The sequence below is a fragment of the Nothobranchius furzeri genome, chromosome 9 (genome assembly GCF_043380555.1).
Source record: "Nothobranchius furzeri strain GRZ-AD chromosome 9, NfurGRZ-RIMD1, whole genome shotgun sequence".
NCBI lineage: Eukaryota > Metazoa > Chordata > Actinopteri > Cyprinodontiformes > Nothobranchiidae > Nothobranchius > Nothobranchius furzeri.
In genome coordinates, this window is record NC_091749.1 from 4,980,348 (window position 1) to 4,997,973 (window position 17,626).

General features: G+C 47.8%; 1 protein-coding gene across 1 annotated transcript in view; it reads right to left on the reverse strand.

Moving 5' to 3' along the window:
• The window catches only part of si:ch211-186j3.6 (neural-cadherin), a 640,545-nt gene that overhangs the window by 344,928 nt on the left and 277,991 nt on the right, over positions 1-17,626 (reverse strand). The window contains exons 14-15 of the mRNA XM_054732672.2: positions 12,858-12,985; positions 12,540-12,726 (exon numbers count right to left, since the gene is read on the reverse strand). Coding sequence (XP_054588647.2) covers positions 12,540-12,726; positions 12,858-12,985 — 315 coding nt within the window. The remainder of the gene's footprint in view (positions 1-12,539; positions 12,727-12,857; positions 12,986-17,626) is intronic.

Below are 17,626 nucleotides of genomic sequence, written 5' to 3' on the forward strand. Positions count from 1 at the left end.
GGAAGCCAAGCAACAACAGAGGTGTGCTAAGACCCCTAGTCTGAACGCTAGTAGTTTAACATGGCTGAACGATATTTCAAACATAACAGACCATATGGGCATGCACAGCCATAGAGGTTTTGTTTCCACAGTGTGTGATGTCCAGCCACACGGCAAAACCTACACACTGCACATGAAACGATTTGACTCACAAACATTCCCCGGTCAGATATCAAATCTCTAGGTCAAATCTGACAGACAGGCGCCGCTGCGGTCAGAGATGCGCCGAGCTGCCGCTGAGGGGAGGTGACCATACCGATAGTCGGAATACAGCTCCACTAACATGTTATATTTCAGCCCATTTTCAGAAATGTAGTGTCATGTTAAATGCACTGGGTTTCAACCTATTACGTTTAAATTTCATAACAGTACAAAATCTAAGCTCAAATCTGATTTCTGCATAAGTAAACAAGGTCAAAGAGCAGGAGGAGGAGAATCCCCCGCCGTCCCTGAAGTAAGCTTCTGTCACTGAACAGGCTGCATGTTCATTTTTCTTGGGACACATTTCACATGCTGTGGTATCTGGGCAAGACAATCCAACAGTTTGAGGATACCCACTTTGTTATAGGAGTGGCCAAGTGTCTGAGAGCGGTCTGAAATCAAGGAATGGAGGGATTCACCAATCTGAACTGGTGGTTCATTCATGACGTTAGAGACGTGACTGCACCTGTAGCTTCAGTGTGAGTCAGATACAACTAATAGCTATGTATTATAGGTGTCTCTTGGTGGTACAAACCATGGCTACATCAATTATTTCATAGGTTTACTATGCCCTTGGTTTTTTTGAGGCACATTGAAGGCACCATCAGAAATTTTTAGCGTTTGTTATTCCGGAAGCCAGGTGGAGTGCAGCTGCAGTCAGCAAAACCAACCAAGAGTTATTTACAGACCTGCTTTCTGTTTTAACTTGCCAAAATAAAATAAACTTCCTGAAAACCACAAACTGCAGACTGTTTACAATTTTCATATGTGGAGTCCGTGACACGGCCTCTGGTCCTTGCAAATTGTTGTCCAATCGTTCAAAAAACGTCAGTAGAGATGAATTTTATTGAATTGTATGGGCAGAGTTTCACCGTATAGTATCACTGGTAGCATATTAAGATGCAAATCGAATCGGCATCAGTGGTGGGGATTCACATCCCTACTGAACACACCATAAACAGCCAGAATGTCTGACAATATCTGGTCTTTGGACTACTGGGCAGACCTTTAGATTGTTGAAAGGGTCAGATTGGATCAAAATTGGATCAGAATTTGGTAAAAAAAATAATGATCTGTGTGCTACGGCCTAAGAGAAGACAACGTTTACTCTAAAACATGTATTTCATTATATTTAGCATTGGTCTGAATTTCTGTTGTAAGAATGAACTGTGTTCACTAAAACTTGTTTCTTAACCAGAACTCTTCCTGAGCATTTTTTATTTAGTTTTTGCTCAATAAGGTTTTTGACTTAAAAAACAAATCAACCTGCATGTGTTTCTAAATTATCTAAACCCCTGAAATGTGTTTTCTTCTTCTCGGCAAAGCAAAGCAAGAAAAAAAGCCTTTTTCCCAAAGTCATTTATTATGTGTGCACTATTTTGGGGAAAATTGCAGCTTGGTTTTCTTCCTGTTCTACACATCACTGGACTCTGTCTAGTTTACATCTAACGCCGTCTTCATTTAATTTTAACAGGATTATAGATTCTGGCCTGTTTTCCTATTTTTTTTCTTCTAACACCTTTCTCCATCCACCCATCTGTCTTACCAGCTGTTCATTTCTTCATGCAGTCTCCCCTCTAGTAGAGCATGTATGCATTTCATCTGGCAGCAAATGAGAGAGGAATGGAGAGATGGAAGAGAGAAGGAGAAGACTGAAAGAAGTAAATAGCCTTTGGTCTTTGACTAGAGAGATGAACAGATGTGGAATAGAAACAGAGGAAAACCGATATCCCTGGTGCCTTCAAAGATTTTTTTGGTGACCTTAATTTGAGCTCAATACTTGCAATCTACGCTTAATCCATTTATTGGCACTATCACCACCATATAGGGTGAGTTTCATCTTCAGCGTCGACAAAAGAAAGACATATAGGCAACTCCTTTTAAGTGTCACGTTTGAGCCAGGAGAAGGTCAGGACCCAAGATGCAGAAACTCAGAACGACACACGGCAGGAGCGTAGTAAAACATGAAATCCTTTTATTAGGAGTCAATATCCAAAAATCCAACAAGGGCCAGGAAGCCAAGCCTAAAGTCAGTAACCCGACTGAAAAAAACAAAAAGCTCTTTGATGAGCAAAACCTAGAGTTTCACGAGCAGCAACGGAACAACACTGACAACGACAATGAACCGACACACTGAGAGACAAGGCAGAGTTTCATACAGAGGGGCTGGGTGATTAGGAAACGAGCAGCAGGTGCGTTCGGAGAGAGAACCAGAGGAGAGCCTGATGAAATCAATAAACCAAATTGGAAAGGAAAACTAGGCAGAGAAGGGGAATAAGCCATAACCTATGAGACTACATACATAAACCTAAAAGACTCAGGGCACAGGAGAACCAAAATATAAATAACTACAGACCTGAGGAGTGAGGGAGAAATAAACAAGTGGAGAAGGAAAACACACACACTAAAGGAGACTAATGAAAAGCTGAACCTATAGAATACTACGGGGAGGGACTAGAAGGGAACCTGAGAGGAAACCTGGAGGGGACTGGGGACCACAAGGACACAGAAACCTAAGGGGAACCACTAAGGGGAATACCTGGAGTGGGCTGGGGAACACAAAGAGGCACCTGAGGGGGGACGCAGACAAGGGGACACATGAGGAACACAAGGAGACACATAAGGGGAACCTAGAGAGGGATGGAGAACACAAGGGGACACGAGGGAACCTGGAGGGGGCTGGGGACCACAGGGACACAGAACATGACGTTAAGCTTAAATATCATCACAATTTTAGGCTGTCCCTGATGGATGGATTTGGAACTGCAACCTATTTATTATTTATAAATGTCTCTAACGTGTGCTTTTGTTCCATAAAAAATGCAGCATGTACAGGTCCTTCTCAAAAAAATTGCATAGTGTGATAAAGTTCATTATTTTCTGTAATGTACTGATAAACATTAGACTTTCATATATATCAGATTCATTACACACAACTAACTAACTGTAGGTTATAAATTGTAAGTCGCTTTGGATAAAAGTGTCTGCAAAATGAATAAACATGAACATAAACATAAACTACTGAAGTAGTTCAAGCCTTTTATTGTTTCTAATATTGATGATTCTGGCGTACAGCTCATGAAAACACAAAATTCCTATCTCAAAAAATTAGCATATTTCATCCGACCAATAAAAGAAAAAAAAATTTAATACAAAAAAGTCAACCTTCACATAATTATGTTCAGTTATGCACTCAATACTTGGTCGGGAATTCTTTTGCAGAAATGACTGCTTCAATGCGGCATGGCATGGAGGCAATCAGCCTGTGGCACTGCTGAGGTGTTATGGAGGCCCAGGATGCTTCGATAGCGGCCTTAAGCTCATCCAGAGTGTTGGGTCTTGCATCTCTCAACTTTCTCTTCACAATATCCCACAGATTCTCTACGGGGTTCAGGTCAGGAGAGTTGGCAGGCCAATTGAGCCCAGTAATACCATGGTCAGTAAACCATTTACCAGTGGTTTTGGCACTGTGAGCAGGTGCCAGGTCGTGCTGAAAAATGAAATCTTTATCTCCATAAAGCTTTTCAGTAGATGGAAGCATGAAGTGCTCCAAAATCTCCTGATAGCTAGCTGCATTGATCATGCCCTTGATAAAACACAGTGGACCAACACCAGCAGCTGACATGGCACCCCAGGCCATCACTGACTGTGGCTACTTGACACAGGACTTCAGTCATTTTGCCAGACTCTGGCACCTTGATTACCGACCTGACATGCAAAATTTGCTTTCATCCGAAAAAAGTACTTCGGACAACTGAGCAACAGTCCAGTGCTGCTTCTCTGTAGCCCAGGTCAGGTGCTTCTGCCACTGTTTTAGGTTCAAAAGTGGCTTGATCTGGGGAATGCGGCACCTGTAGCCCATTTCCTGCACACTCCTGTACATGTTTCTACTCCAGACTCAGTCCACTGCTTCTGCAGGTCCCACAAGGTCTGGAATCGGTCCTTCTCCACAATCTTCCTCAGGGTCCGGTCACCTCTTCTTTTTGTGAAGCGCTTTCTGCCACACTTTTTCCTTCCCACAGACTTCCCACTGAGGTGCCTTGATACAGCACTCTGGGAACAGCCTATTCGTTCAGAAATGTCTTTCTGTGTCTTACCCTCTTGCTTGAGGGTGTCAATGATGGCCTTCTCGACAGCACTCAGGTCGGCAGTCTTACCCATGATTGCGGTTTTGAGTAATGAACCAGGCTGGGAGTTTTTAAAAGCCTCAGGAATCTTTTGCAGGTGTTTAGAGTTAATTAGTTGATTCAGATGATTAGGTTAATAGCTCATTTAGAGAACCTTTTCACGATATGCAAATTTTTTTAGATAGGAATTTTGTGGTTTCATGAGCTGTACGCCAAAATCATCAATATTAGAAACAATAAAAGGCTTGAACTACTTCACTTGTTTGTAATGACTCTAATATATATGAAAGTTTGATGTTTATCAGTACATTACAGACAGTAATGAACTTCATCACAATATGCAAATTTTTTTAGAAGACTTGTATGTATGGAGTCTAACATTACTCAGTTATATGCATTTTAAATGTAAATAGCAAAGTGGTTGCACATAGTCAAATTATTACCCAATTTAACCACTGATCAGCATTCTCACAAAGGACGTTTCAGTCAACTGCTGATGCAAATGTGATCAATATCTGTGAATTAGAACGAACATATGATTTTAACCAATAATTCATGGAAAATATGATAGACACATTACATACTGTAAATGCTTGTTCTTTACAGTCTTTAATCTAAACAATAAACAAGAGTTTATCTAATTTTAACTTTAAAGTTAAAGTTTGAAAGTCACAAAAATGTCTGTAGTTTATCCATCCTACTGGTTGAAAGTGGAATTACAACTGTTATAAACAACACTACAGCAGCCTGCTAAAGCTAGCACTAACATGAGCCAAGTCTTACTAAAAAAGTCACAAATTAAAGATAAGCATACTGTTGGAAAAACATTATTACTTCCAATTCCAGTATCAACAAATCCAGGTCACCATCGGTTCGTGATTTCATAGCCTCCGTCAGCTTCCTCAAAAGAGTGTAGGCTGTGTAGATTTTTACAATTGTTTTAGCTCTTTGCTTCACCTCCATAGACATAATTCAATGACTTATACTTCCAGGCTCCACCATGTTGCTAATGAAAAGGCAAACTTATTATTTCTTCTTCTTCTTCTTGTGTTTTTTATTGACAGTTGGTAAACTGAAAAGCTAACTGCTAGCTTTATATTAGCTACCGGCAGAAAATAGCTAACAGCCAATAAGCAGATAAAGAGCACCCCCTACGTAACCTACGCACCCTACAAAACTGCTAAGTGCAATATAGGGTCAGCATAGGGCTGCATTTGACCCTCTTCAAATGGTCTCATGCCAAACATACAATTTCTCATGCTGAACAACTCTCTTGCATTGAAATGTTGAAAAGTTGCCAGCCCTGCAACCACTGAGATCAAAGTTAAAGTTGTTTCGTTTTCGTCTTCCTCCGCTTATCCGGGTCTGGGTCGCGGGGGCAGCATCCCAACTAGGGAGCTCCAGACCGTCATCTCCCCGGCCACTTCTACCAGCCCCTCCGGCAGGACCCCAAGGCGTTCCTGGACCAGATTGGAGATGTAACCTCTCCAACGTGTCCTGGGTCGACCCGGGTGCCTCCTGCCGGCAGGACATGCCCGAAACACCTCCCCAGGGAGGCATCCAGACCAGATACCCAAACCACCTCAACTGACTCCTTTCAATCCGGAGGAGCAGCGGTTCTACTGCGAGTCCCTCCCGAATGTCCGAGCTCCTCACCCTATCTCTAAAGCTGAGCCCAGCCACCCTACGGAGGAAACTCATTTCGGCCGCTTGTATCCGCGATCTCGTTCTTTCGGTTATTACCCAAAGCTCATGACCATAGGTGAGGATTGGGACGTAGATCGACCGGTTAATCGAGAGCCTAGCTCTCTGGCTAAGCTCCCTCTTCACCACGACTGATCGGCTCAGCGTCCGCATCACTGCAGATGCCGAACCAATCCGCCTGTCGATCTCCCGATCCCTCCTACCCTCACTCGTGAACAAGACCCCGAGATACTTAAACTCCTCCACTTGAGGTAGAACCTCTCCCCCGACCCGCAGTTGGCAAGCCACCCTTTTCCGGTCGAGAACCATGGTCTCAGATTTGGAGGTGCTGATCCTCATCCCAGCCGCTTCACACTCGGCCGCGAACCTACCCAGCAAGAGCTGAAGGTTAGAGCTGGATGAAGCTAGGAGGACCACATCATCCACAAAAAGCAGAGATGAGATTCTCCTGCCACCAAACTCGACACACTCCACACCACGGCTGCGCCTAGAAATTCTGTCCATAAAAGTAATGAACAGAACCGGGGACAAAGGGAAGCGTTGGCAGAGTCCAGTCCTCACCGTGAACAGGTCCGACTTACAACTGGCTATGCGGACCAAACTCACGCTCCTCTGGTAAAGGGAATGAATGGCCCTTAACAGAAAGCCACCCACCCCATACTCCTGGAGCGTGCCCCACAGGGTGCCCCTGGGGACACGGTTATAAGCTTTCTCCAAATCCACAAACACATGTAGATTGGTTGGGCAAACTCCCATGCCCCCTCCATCACCCTTGCAAGGGTATAGAGCTGGTCTACAGTTCCACAGCCAGGATGAAAACCACATTGCTCCTCCTCAATCTGAGATTCAACTATCGATCAGATCCTCCTCTCCAGTACCTTGGAGTAGACCATTCCAGGGAGGCTGAGGAGTGTGATCCCCTATAATTGGAACACACCCTCGGGTCACCCTTCTTAAAGATTGGGGACCACCACCCCGGTCTGCCACTCCACAGGAAATGCCCCCGATGTCCACCCAATTTTGCAGAGACGTGTCAACCACGACAGCCCTACAACATCCATAGACTTGAGATACCCGGGGCGAATCTCATCCGCCCATGGGGCTCTGCCACTTTGTAGTTGTTTGACTACCTCAGCAACTTCTGCGCCCCGAGATTGGACAGTCCATCCCCAGGTCTCCCAGCTCTGGTTCCTCCACGGAATGCGTGTAGGTGGGATTGAGGAGCTCCTCAAAGTATTCCTTCCACCGTCCAACTATAGCCCCAGCTGACGTCAGCAGCTCCCCATCCCCATTGTAAACAGTATGAACGAGTTGCTGCCTTCCTCTCCTGAGGCGCCGAACAGTTTGCCAGAACCTCTTTGGAGCCGATCGATAGTCTTTCTCCATGGCCTCACCAAACTCCTCCCATGCCCGAGATTTTGCCTCGGCAACTGCCACTGCTGCACCCCGCTTGGCTATCCAGTACCTGTCTGCTGCCTCCAGAGACCCACAGACCAGCCACGCCCTGTAGGCCTCCTTCTACAGCCTGACGGCTCCCCGAACCTCTGGTTTCCACCAGCGGGTACGGGGGTTGCCACCACAACTGGCACTGACCACCTTGCGACCACAGCTAGCAACAGCCACCTCAACAATCGCAGAGTGTATCAAGAACCACTCTGAGTCAATGTCCCCCACTGCTCTCGGGACGCGGTCAAAGCTCTGCCGGAGGTGGGAGTTGAAGACCGTCTTGACAGGTTCTTCTGCCAGGCATTCCCAGCAGACCCTCACTATGCATTTGGCTCTGCCAGGTCTACGTGGCATCTTCCCCTGCCATCTGACCCAACTCACCACCAGGTGGTGATCAGTTGACAGCTCCGCTCCTCTCTTCACTCGGGTGTCCAAAACATACGGCCGCAGGTCAGATGATACAACTACAAAGTCCATCATCGACCTGCAACCTAGGCTGCCCTGGTACCAAGTGTACCGATGGGCATCCTTATGTTCAAACATGGTGTTCATTGTGGCCAAACTGCGGCTTGCACAGAAGTCCAAAAATGAAACACCACTCGAGTTCAGATCAGTTCCTCCCAATCACACCCCTCCAGGCCAAGCTGTCATTACCCACGTGAGCATTGAAGTCCCCCAGCAGGACAATGGAGCCCCCTGATGGAGCACTATCTAGCACTCGTCCCAGGGACTCCAAAAAGGGTGGGTACAACAGTCAGGACCCATTCCTCGACCCAAAGGCACAGGGAAGCTACCCTCTCGTCCCCCGGGGTAAACTTCAACACACAGGCAGAGTCTTGGGGCTAACAAAAAGCCAACCCCAGCCCCCCGCCTCTCAACCGGAGAAACTCCAGCAAAGGAGAATGTCCACCCCCTCTCAAGGACTTGGGTTCCAGAGCCAATGCTATGTGTCGAGGTGAGTCCGACTATATCTAGCTGGTACTGCTCAACCTCTGCCACAAGCTCCTGCTCCTTCCCCGCCAGCGAGGTGACATTCCATGTCCCAAAAACCAGTTTCCTTGTCCGGGGATCAGACCGCCAAGGCTCCCGCCTCGGTCTGCCACCCGATCCACACTGCACCGGACCCTTCATGTTCCTCCTGCGGGTGGTGGGTCCACAGTTGGATGAGCCCATGTATCTGGTTCGGGCTGGGCCCAGCCGGGCCCCATGGGTGAAAGCCCGGCCACCAGGCACTCGCTCACGGGCCCCAACCCCAGGCCTGGCTCCAGGGTGGGACCCCGGTAACCCTCCGGGCCGGGTACTCCGACTCTTTGAATTTACATCCATGAAAGATCCTCTGGTTAAAGTTATCTCTTAAAGTAAAAAAAAAAAAAAAAAAAATTAATAAACTATTTAGTGTTTCTTTAACTCACCTAATCTTTTAACATGTTATTATTCTATATTCTGGTGTAATTCGTGGTGAATGGTCTTCATTTGTATAGAGCTTGTTCAAGTCCAAAGACTCAAAAAAATAAAATAAATAAAACTAACCCTCAGACCAGACTCATTCATTTACCCTCTCACATAGGCTATTCGCATGCTGATGGTGATGGTATCCACAGCAGCCTTGGGGACGACTGACAGATGCAAGGCTGTCATGCAATTGGCACCAACAGCCCCTCCGACCACCCTGCTCGTGGAGGTGGATGAAAAGTCTGACCCAAGGACACTAATGATTGAGACAGAGCAGAGGTTCAACCTGGCAACCGACAGCTAACAGGATGAGCACTTAGTTTCTGAGCCACTGCAATTTATATTCTTTAATTTTATAATGCACACTTAAACATAACATTAAGAATGGTTTATTAAGTTGTAAAAATGAATGAAACTCTAAAATATTGCAGATTTGATTAAAATGAGTGATTAGCAGCTCCTGTAGAACCTGCTGACGACTGAGGAGATAATTAAATAGTTAGAATCAGGTGTGTCTGAGCAGGAACATATCAGAACATTACTTATCCATTAGCGCTACAAGGCTGTTTGTGTGCGTCATATGAGGTGTGGCTTTCCGCTACTTTCTGTAGGGGCGGGGGAGTCGGGCCGGGGGCTATAGCTGTTCATAGTTCACAATTTTCTACTTCTCTCCTAAATGACAGTTACAACCCCGGCAGGTGATGTTAAAATGTGAAGGAGGAGGTAAGATAAGAGATAACATTGGAATTAAAAATGTGTTTTTTCACCATAAAAGGTTCTAAAAATGACATATGACCAAAAAATAAATAAATAAATAAAATGAAATAAAAAAGGTTAACATTAAAAGACCAATTACCATCATTAACACTCTCAGTCTCAAAATAAGTTTTGATAAAAGGACGAACAACTAAGTCCTGCAGGGGTACTTCTGAGTTAAAAAATGCTCATGAAATATGTATGTGGAGTAACCAGGTAGATAGGTTTTAACTGTTGCAAATCTGCAATGCCTGCCTCCAGAGGGTTAAAAACACCCAGATTTTAATGACCCCAGCTGTCATTTCATTTTATTTCATTTATTTATAAAGCCCCTTCTGCGACCAATGCAGACACCCAAGGTGCTGAACACAACACAATAAAAGCATAAAACCATCAGAATGAAATATAACAATCGTAAAACTAGCATAAAATCAATTAAAAGAGGAGAGTAAAAGCAAAAAATAAAATCCAGAAAACGATTAAGAGGCCGGGGCATCGAAACCGTGTAAAATTTGCTAATCCTGAAATGCCTTGACAAAAAAATGGGTCTTAAGGCGAGTCTTAAAAACCCCCAATGAGGGTGACTGACGCACCACCAAAGGCAACTGGTTCCAAAGTGCAGGTGACAACACAGAGAATGCACGGTCCCCCCGTGACCTGCACTTGGTGCGTGGAACAATCAACAGCTCCCTGCCGGCTGAGCGAAGGGCCCGCGAGGGGGCATGTCTATGCAAAAGGTTGCCAAGATATGCTGGAGCAGTTCCGTGTAAGGCCTTGTATGCCAGTACCAAGACCTTGAATTTTGCCCTGTATTTCACAGGCAGCCAATGAAGGGATGCCAACAAAGGGGTGATATGTTCCCTGTACCTAGTGCCTGTCACGAACCTAGCGGCTGAGTTTTGTACTAACTGCAAGCGTGCTACCGCACCCTGACTAAGGCCCGCATACAGTGCATTGCAGCAGTCGAGACTTGAAAGAACAAAAGCATGTGCGACAGTCTCCAAATATACTCTGGACAGCAGGGGTTTAATTCTGGCTAGTCGGCGTAAGTTAACAAAAACACGATTGCACAACCTGGTTGAATTGCGCGTCGAATTTAAGGGCTGAGTCCAGTTGCACTCCCAAATTTCGGATGGTGGTCTTCATGTTGGATGCTAAAGGGCCCAGATTCACAGAATCACATGGGCGTGTAGACATACCAGGGTTAAGTACAATTACTTCAGTCTTAGCGTCATCAGATGTAAAAAGTTTGTAGCCACCAGGAGCGCACATCCTCTAAGGCATCTACAAGCTTTGATATTGACCCATCGAACCCCCCCCATGAAGGGGGAGGTAGATCTGACAGTCGTCAGCATAAAAATAAAAACGCATGCCGAACCGCCAAAGAAAATTCCCCAACGGTAGTAAGTACGAAAAGAAGCGGACCCAGTACAGACCCCTGTGGCACACCCCACTTGAGTCCCGCCCAGGTCGAGGAGGTTTCACCTATACTGACACAAAAACTCCTGTTGGATAAGTAGGAGTGTAGCCATTGTAGGGCTGCACCGGTAATTCCCGCCCAATGTTGTAGCCGATCCAAAAGTATGTCATGATCGACCATGTCAAAGGCCGCAGACAAATCTAACATCAAAACAATGACAGCATCCCCACCATCACAAGCTAAAAAAAATATCATTAAGAACCATTAAAAGTTCAGTCTCGGTACTGTGACCTGCTCTGAACCCTGACTGAAAGATCTCCCAGAGTTCGTTAGTGTCTAAAAATGCAACCAGCTGTAAATATACAACCCTCTCAAGCAGCTTAGATATGTAAGGTAGATGTGAGATAGGTCTGTAATTGGCTAACACAGTTTCCTCCATTTCCTTCTTTTTCAGCAGCAGTCGTACAACAGCCCTCTTAAAAGTAAGGGGAACCACACAAGAGGCCAGACTGGTATTTAAGATAACCAGTATATAAGGGGCCAGAACAGAGAAAGCCTCCTTAAGCATCCTTGGGGGAAGAGCATCATAAGGGGAACCAGAAAGTTTTTGCTTAGAAATGAGTTCCTCTAGCTCTGTCAGAGATATAGTCTGGAAGGCTGGCAGGTTTGCCCTAAGTGACATGGGTGCCACGAAAACAGGAGTGCGGCCTACAATAGCAGCCTGAATCATCTCTATTTTGTCCACAAAGTAGTGAAGAAAATCTTCACATGTCCCGGCCATCGTAGCCGTAGACCTAGAGGGAGAAGTTGCAGTTTCCAGTACTGAATCAATTACCTTAAAGAGAGTGTGTGGGTCATGAGAATTTGATTTCACAATGTTGGCATAGTATCTGAACCTAGCCTGTCGTACCACTTCCTGGTAATCAAAAAGTGACTTATTATCAATTTCATAGGACACGTGAAGTTTGTCTTGCTTCCACTTTCGCTCAGCTCTCCTGCAGGCCTGCCTGGAGGCCTGGGTCTCATCAGACATCCACGGCTCTGCCCTATGCCCTCCTTTCCTAATCTTAAAGGGAACAACATCATCCAAAACAGATGTGCATAGCGTATCAAAACGAGTAATAAACTCTTCAACAGGGAGGTGGGCTAAGAGAAGGTCCTGTCCTGCTAGACTAAAGCACTCACTGAATCTCGCCACCTTAGCAGGATTTATGGCATGACTGCGCCTCTCAGCTTTAACATGTATGAATGCATTTACTTCATATCATCTGAAGCTACACACCAGTAAGCACACAGTAAGTCAGACAAAACATTTTAAATGTGTTAAAACATCTTGGCAATCAAAGTCAGCTGTGAGTTGTGTTGTAGAGTAAAATGAGAATGGATGTTATTACCTGAGTTGGGTTGACCGTGCTTTCCAGGTCTTGCTGACTCCAAACCGTCTGTAGACTGAACCTCCAACAGGTATGAGCTCTTGGTCTCTCGGTCAAACACAGCTTGGGTGTAGATAAAGCCTAGCTCTGGGTCAATACGGAAATACTGATGGTCCCCGCTGCGATCCTCCAGCAAGGAGTAAGAAATCTGAGCCAAAGGAGTGAATAGAAAACTTCCTCTTAAAGACAGATCACATCCATAAGTTCACTCTTATGAAAGCCCGTGGATGTATGTGTGCAGTAAACATTTAAAGTGTGAATTTCTGACTTTGTTTTCACCTTGCCATTAAGACCCAGGTCAAGGTCATTGGCTGAAACCTGGAAAACCGTAGTCCCTGAATCTGCTCCTTCAGTGACTGAAGCCTCATAGATGGAAGATGTGAAAAACGGGACGTTGTCGTTCACATCTGAGAAAAGACAAGGAAAATAAATGTCATCCGGACTACAATTTCAGTTGAACCAAACCAGGTTTAAAGGTCATATTTATTCAAATTTAAATAGTTTGTATCAAAGTCTTTCAATTTATGTGGAAGAATTAATTATATACTAATAAAAAATTGTTAATAGCCCAAGCCCTTCCTTTGGTGTTGGTTGGTTGGTTTGGTGTTAGAGCTCAGCAAACCGAGCTAAGCTCATGAAGCAGCTTGTTGCCTAATCGTTTTTCTTTTCTTCATTTTTTTTCCCGTGTCCTGTCTGGCTGTGAAGCAAACAGAATTGATGTCTGAATGCTGGTAACAAGCCTTACAGCTTTACTCTCAGGTGGAGCATGAAAGCGTCTGCTTTCAATGTCACGCCTGATACTTAAAACTTTATTGTTATTGAAAGCTTTGTAATCACGACCAGACACGGAGACAGAGGTGAAAGAGAAAGGAAAATAAAAGGTGGGGAGGGGGGGGGGGTGGGGGGGGTCCACAAAATAAACAATAATGAACAAGAGTCTGCTTCTAGACCTGCAGAAAGAGAAAGAATAGAAAAAAATAAGGGACACACAACAATACAACAGGAGCAAGCTATCACTGTGTCAGCCTGATGAGGAAATATAAAAACTGTTTAACTGAACAATCGCACGATAATAAATCACAGAGCATTAAGTGTCCACCACAGCCTTAAGACATGTGTTGAACGTGCCCAAGTCTACTTTTGAGAGCACCATGTGAGCACCTGTGTGTGTACACGCGCTTGTTTATGTAAGGTTTCTCTATAGGAGCGTCCAACAGAGAGTGTGAGGGGCCACAGATCTGCCCCCTAAAGATGCGTAGGAGACGAAGGGAGCTCCAAGTCTCAGAGATACAGTAGCTGCCCCAGAGCGCAGGGACCCCAGGGAGACTGTGACCAGAAAAGCCCCTACCCCCCTCGAGAGGCACAGAGGATTGCCCCGGGGGTCACAACCAGCAGCCGGCAGAGTACTGGGGGATATCAGTGGCAAGCCCACAGGCCCGCCTGCAGCCTCCCACCCCCTAGCCGGCCGAGCCTGGAATCCAGAGACCCGGGACCCAGGGACGACCAGCCCCGCTGGAGACCCAACAGAGCCCAGGGACCCAGATCCCACCAGGCAGCCACCGGGATTAATCAGGCAGACGCTAAAAATCTTAAACTCCCTGACCCGGGAGCCGCAAACACTCAGGCAGACCAAGGCACCACACTCCACACCACATGTGACAGGGGGAGGGGAGAAAAAGATGTATAGCATCAAAAGAAGTCCCAGGAGAACGGAGGAGTCAAAGGTCCCACCTGACATATACAGTCATACACAAACACAGTCACACACTCCCTCCCTCATGCTCACACATACACATACAACCTAAGACAAAAATGCACGCCAGACACCCACTCATGCTCCCCATACACACCCTATTCACTCTGGTCCCGGTACTGCTGCACAAAGGGTACAACACATACTGGTTCCAAGAGTTCGACCCTTTCTGCTGGGGTGCTGATGAGCAAGCTCCCCCACCCAACGCTGAGCACAGCAACCCACCACCCAGTAGTCCACCCCCCGAGGCAACCAAAGCACCTCCAGAGGGGGGCAACGGCCCCCCCAGTCCCAGGCACCCCCCCCAGTGAACCCACCCCCAGGGAACTTCCGGATACTCCAAACTCAGACCCTCCACCCCCCCACCCACATCATCCCGCAGGACAACATCAACGGTCCCCCACCCTCGCTATGTGATGGAACCGATGAAAGGAGCCCAGAGAGATTGATCTGAAGTGGAAGCAGAGGCTATCTCAAGTGTAATATGATCTACCAAAAGATTTCTCTCCTCCTTGAACCGTCACCTTATCGTGGTGGAGGAGTTTGAGTGCCCTAATGATCCTAGGAGCTATGTTGTCTGGGGCACTTAGTGCCCCTGGCAGGGTCTCCCATGACAAATTGGTCTTAGGTGAAGGGTGAGACAAAGAACGGTTCAAAGGATCTTTCATGGCGGTTAAAACGAAGAGTCGGAGTACCCGGCCCGGAGGGTTACCGGGGACCCACCCTGGAGCCAGGCCTGGGGTTGGGGCCCGTGAGCGAGCGCCTGGTGGCCGGGCTTTCGCCCATGGGGCCCGGCCGGGCCCAGCCCGAACCGGATACATGGGCTCGTCCAACTGTGGACCCACCACCCGCAGCAGGAACATGAAGGGTCCGGTGCAATGCGAATCGGGTGGCAGACCAAGGCGGGAGCCTTGGCGGTCCAATCCCCGGACAAGAAAACTAGTTTTTGGGACATGGAACGTCACCTCGCTGGCGGGGAAGGAGCCGGAGCTTGTGGCAGAGGTTGAGCGGTACCGGCTAGATATAGTCGGACTCACCTCGACACATTGCATTGGCTCTGGAACCCGAGACCTGGAGAGGGGTTGGACACTCTACTTTGCTGGAGTTGCTCCGGGTGAGAGGCGGAGGGCTGGGGTTGGCTTTTTGTTAGCCCCGAGACTCTCTGTCTGTGTGTTGGGGTTTACCCCGGGGGACAAGAGGGTAGCTTCCTTGCGCCTTCGGGTTGGGGAACGGGTCCTGACTGTTGTTTATGCTTATGGGCCAAATATCAGTTCAGAGTACCCACCCTTTTTGGAGTCCCTGGGACGAGTGCTAGATAGTGCTCCATCAGGGGACTCCATTGTCCTGCTGGGGGACTTCAATGCTCACGTGGGCAATGACAGCTTGACCTGGAGGGGTGTGATTGGGAGGAACGGCCCACCTAATCTGAACTCGAGCGGTGTTTTGTTATTGGACTTCTGTGCAAGCCGCAGTTTGGCCATAACGAACACCATGTTCGAACATAAGGATGCCCACCGGTACACTTGGTACCAGGGCAGCCTAGGTCACAGGTCGATGATAGATTTTGTAGTCGTATCATCTGACCTGCGGCCGTATGTTTTGGACACCCGAGTGAAGAGAGGGGCGGAGCTGTCAACTGATCACCACCTGGTGGTGAGTTGGATCGGATGGCAAGGGAAGATGCCGCGTAGACCTGGCAGACCCAAACGCATAGTGAGGGTCTGCTGGGAACGCCTGGCAGAAGAACCTGTCAAGACGGTCTTCAACTCCCACCTCCGGCAGAGCTTTGACCACGTCCCGAGAGCAGTAGGGGACATTGAGTCCGAGTGGGCCTTGTTCCACTCTGCGATTGTCGAGGCGGCTGTTGCTAGCTGTGGTCGTAAGGTGGCCGGTGCCAGTCGTGGTGGCAACCCCCGTACCCGCTGGTGGACACCAGAGGTTTGGGGAGCCGTCAGGCTGAAGAAGGAGGCCTACAGGGCGTGGCTGGTCAGTGGGTCTCCGGAGGCAGCAGACAGGTACCGGATAGCCAAGCGGGGTGCAGCAGTGGCAGTTGCCGAGGCAAAATCTCGGGCGTGGGAGGAGTTTGGTGAGGCCATGGAGAAAGACTATCGATCGGCTCCAAAGAGGTTCTGGCAAAATGTCCGGCGCCTCAGGAGAGGAAGGCAGCAACTCGCTCACACAGTTTACAGTGGGGATGGGGAGCTGCTGACGTCAACTGAGGCTATAGTCGGACGGTGGAAGGAATACTTTGAGGAGCTTCTCAATCCCACCAATGCGCATTCCGAGGAGGAACCAGAGCTGGGAGGCCTGGGGATGGACTGTCCGATCTCGGGGGCAGAAGTTGCTGAGGTAGTCAAACAACTACACAGCGGCGGAGCCCCGGGGGCGGATGAGGTTCATCCTGGGTATCTCAAGGCTATGGATGTTGTAGGGCTGTCATGGTTGACACATCTCTACAACATTGCGTGGTCATCGGGGGCAGTTCCTAGGGAGTGGCAGACCGGGGTGGTGGTCCCCATCTTTAAGAAGGGTGACCTGAGGGTGTGTTCCAACTATAGGGGGATCACACTCCTCAGCCTCCCTGGAAAGGTCTACGCCAAGGTACTGGAGAGGAGGGTCAGATCGATAGTTGAATCTCAGATAGAGGAGGAGCAATGTGGTTTTCGTCCTGGCCGTGGAACTGTGGACCAGCTCTATACCCTTGCAAGGGTGATGGAGGGGGCATGGGAGTTTGCCCAACCAATCCACATGTGCTTTGTGGATTTGGAGAAGGCTTATGACCGTGTCCCCAGGGGCACCCTGTGGGGGACGCTCCAGGAGTATGGGGTGGGTGGCTTTCTGTTAAGGGCCATTCAGTCCCTTTACCAGAGGAGCGTGAGTTTGGTCCGCATAGCCGGTAGTAAGTCGGACCTGTTCCCAGTGAGGGTTGGACTCCGCCAGGGCTGCCCTTTGTCACCAGTTCTGTTCATCACTTTTATGGACAGAATTTCTAGACGCAGCCGTGGTGTAGAGTGTGTCGAGTTTGGTGGCAGGAGAATCTCGTCTCTGCTTTTTGCGGATGATGTGGTCCTCCTAGCTTCATCCAGCTCTGACCTTCAGCTCTTGCTGGGTAGGTTCGCGGCCGAATGTGAAGCGGCTGGGATGAGGATCAGCACCTCCAAATCTGAGACCATGGTTCTCGACCGGAAAAGGGTGGCTTGCCACCTCCGGGTCGGGGGAGAGGTCCTACCTCAAGTGGAGGAGTTTAAGTATCTCGGGGTCTTGTTCACGAGTGAGGGTAGGAGGGATCGGGAGA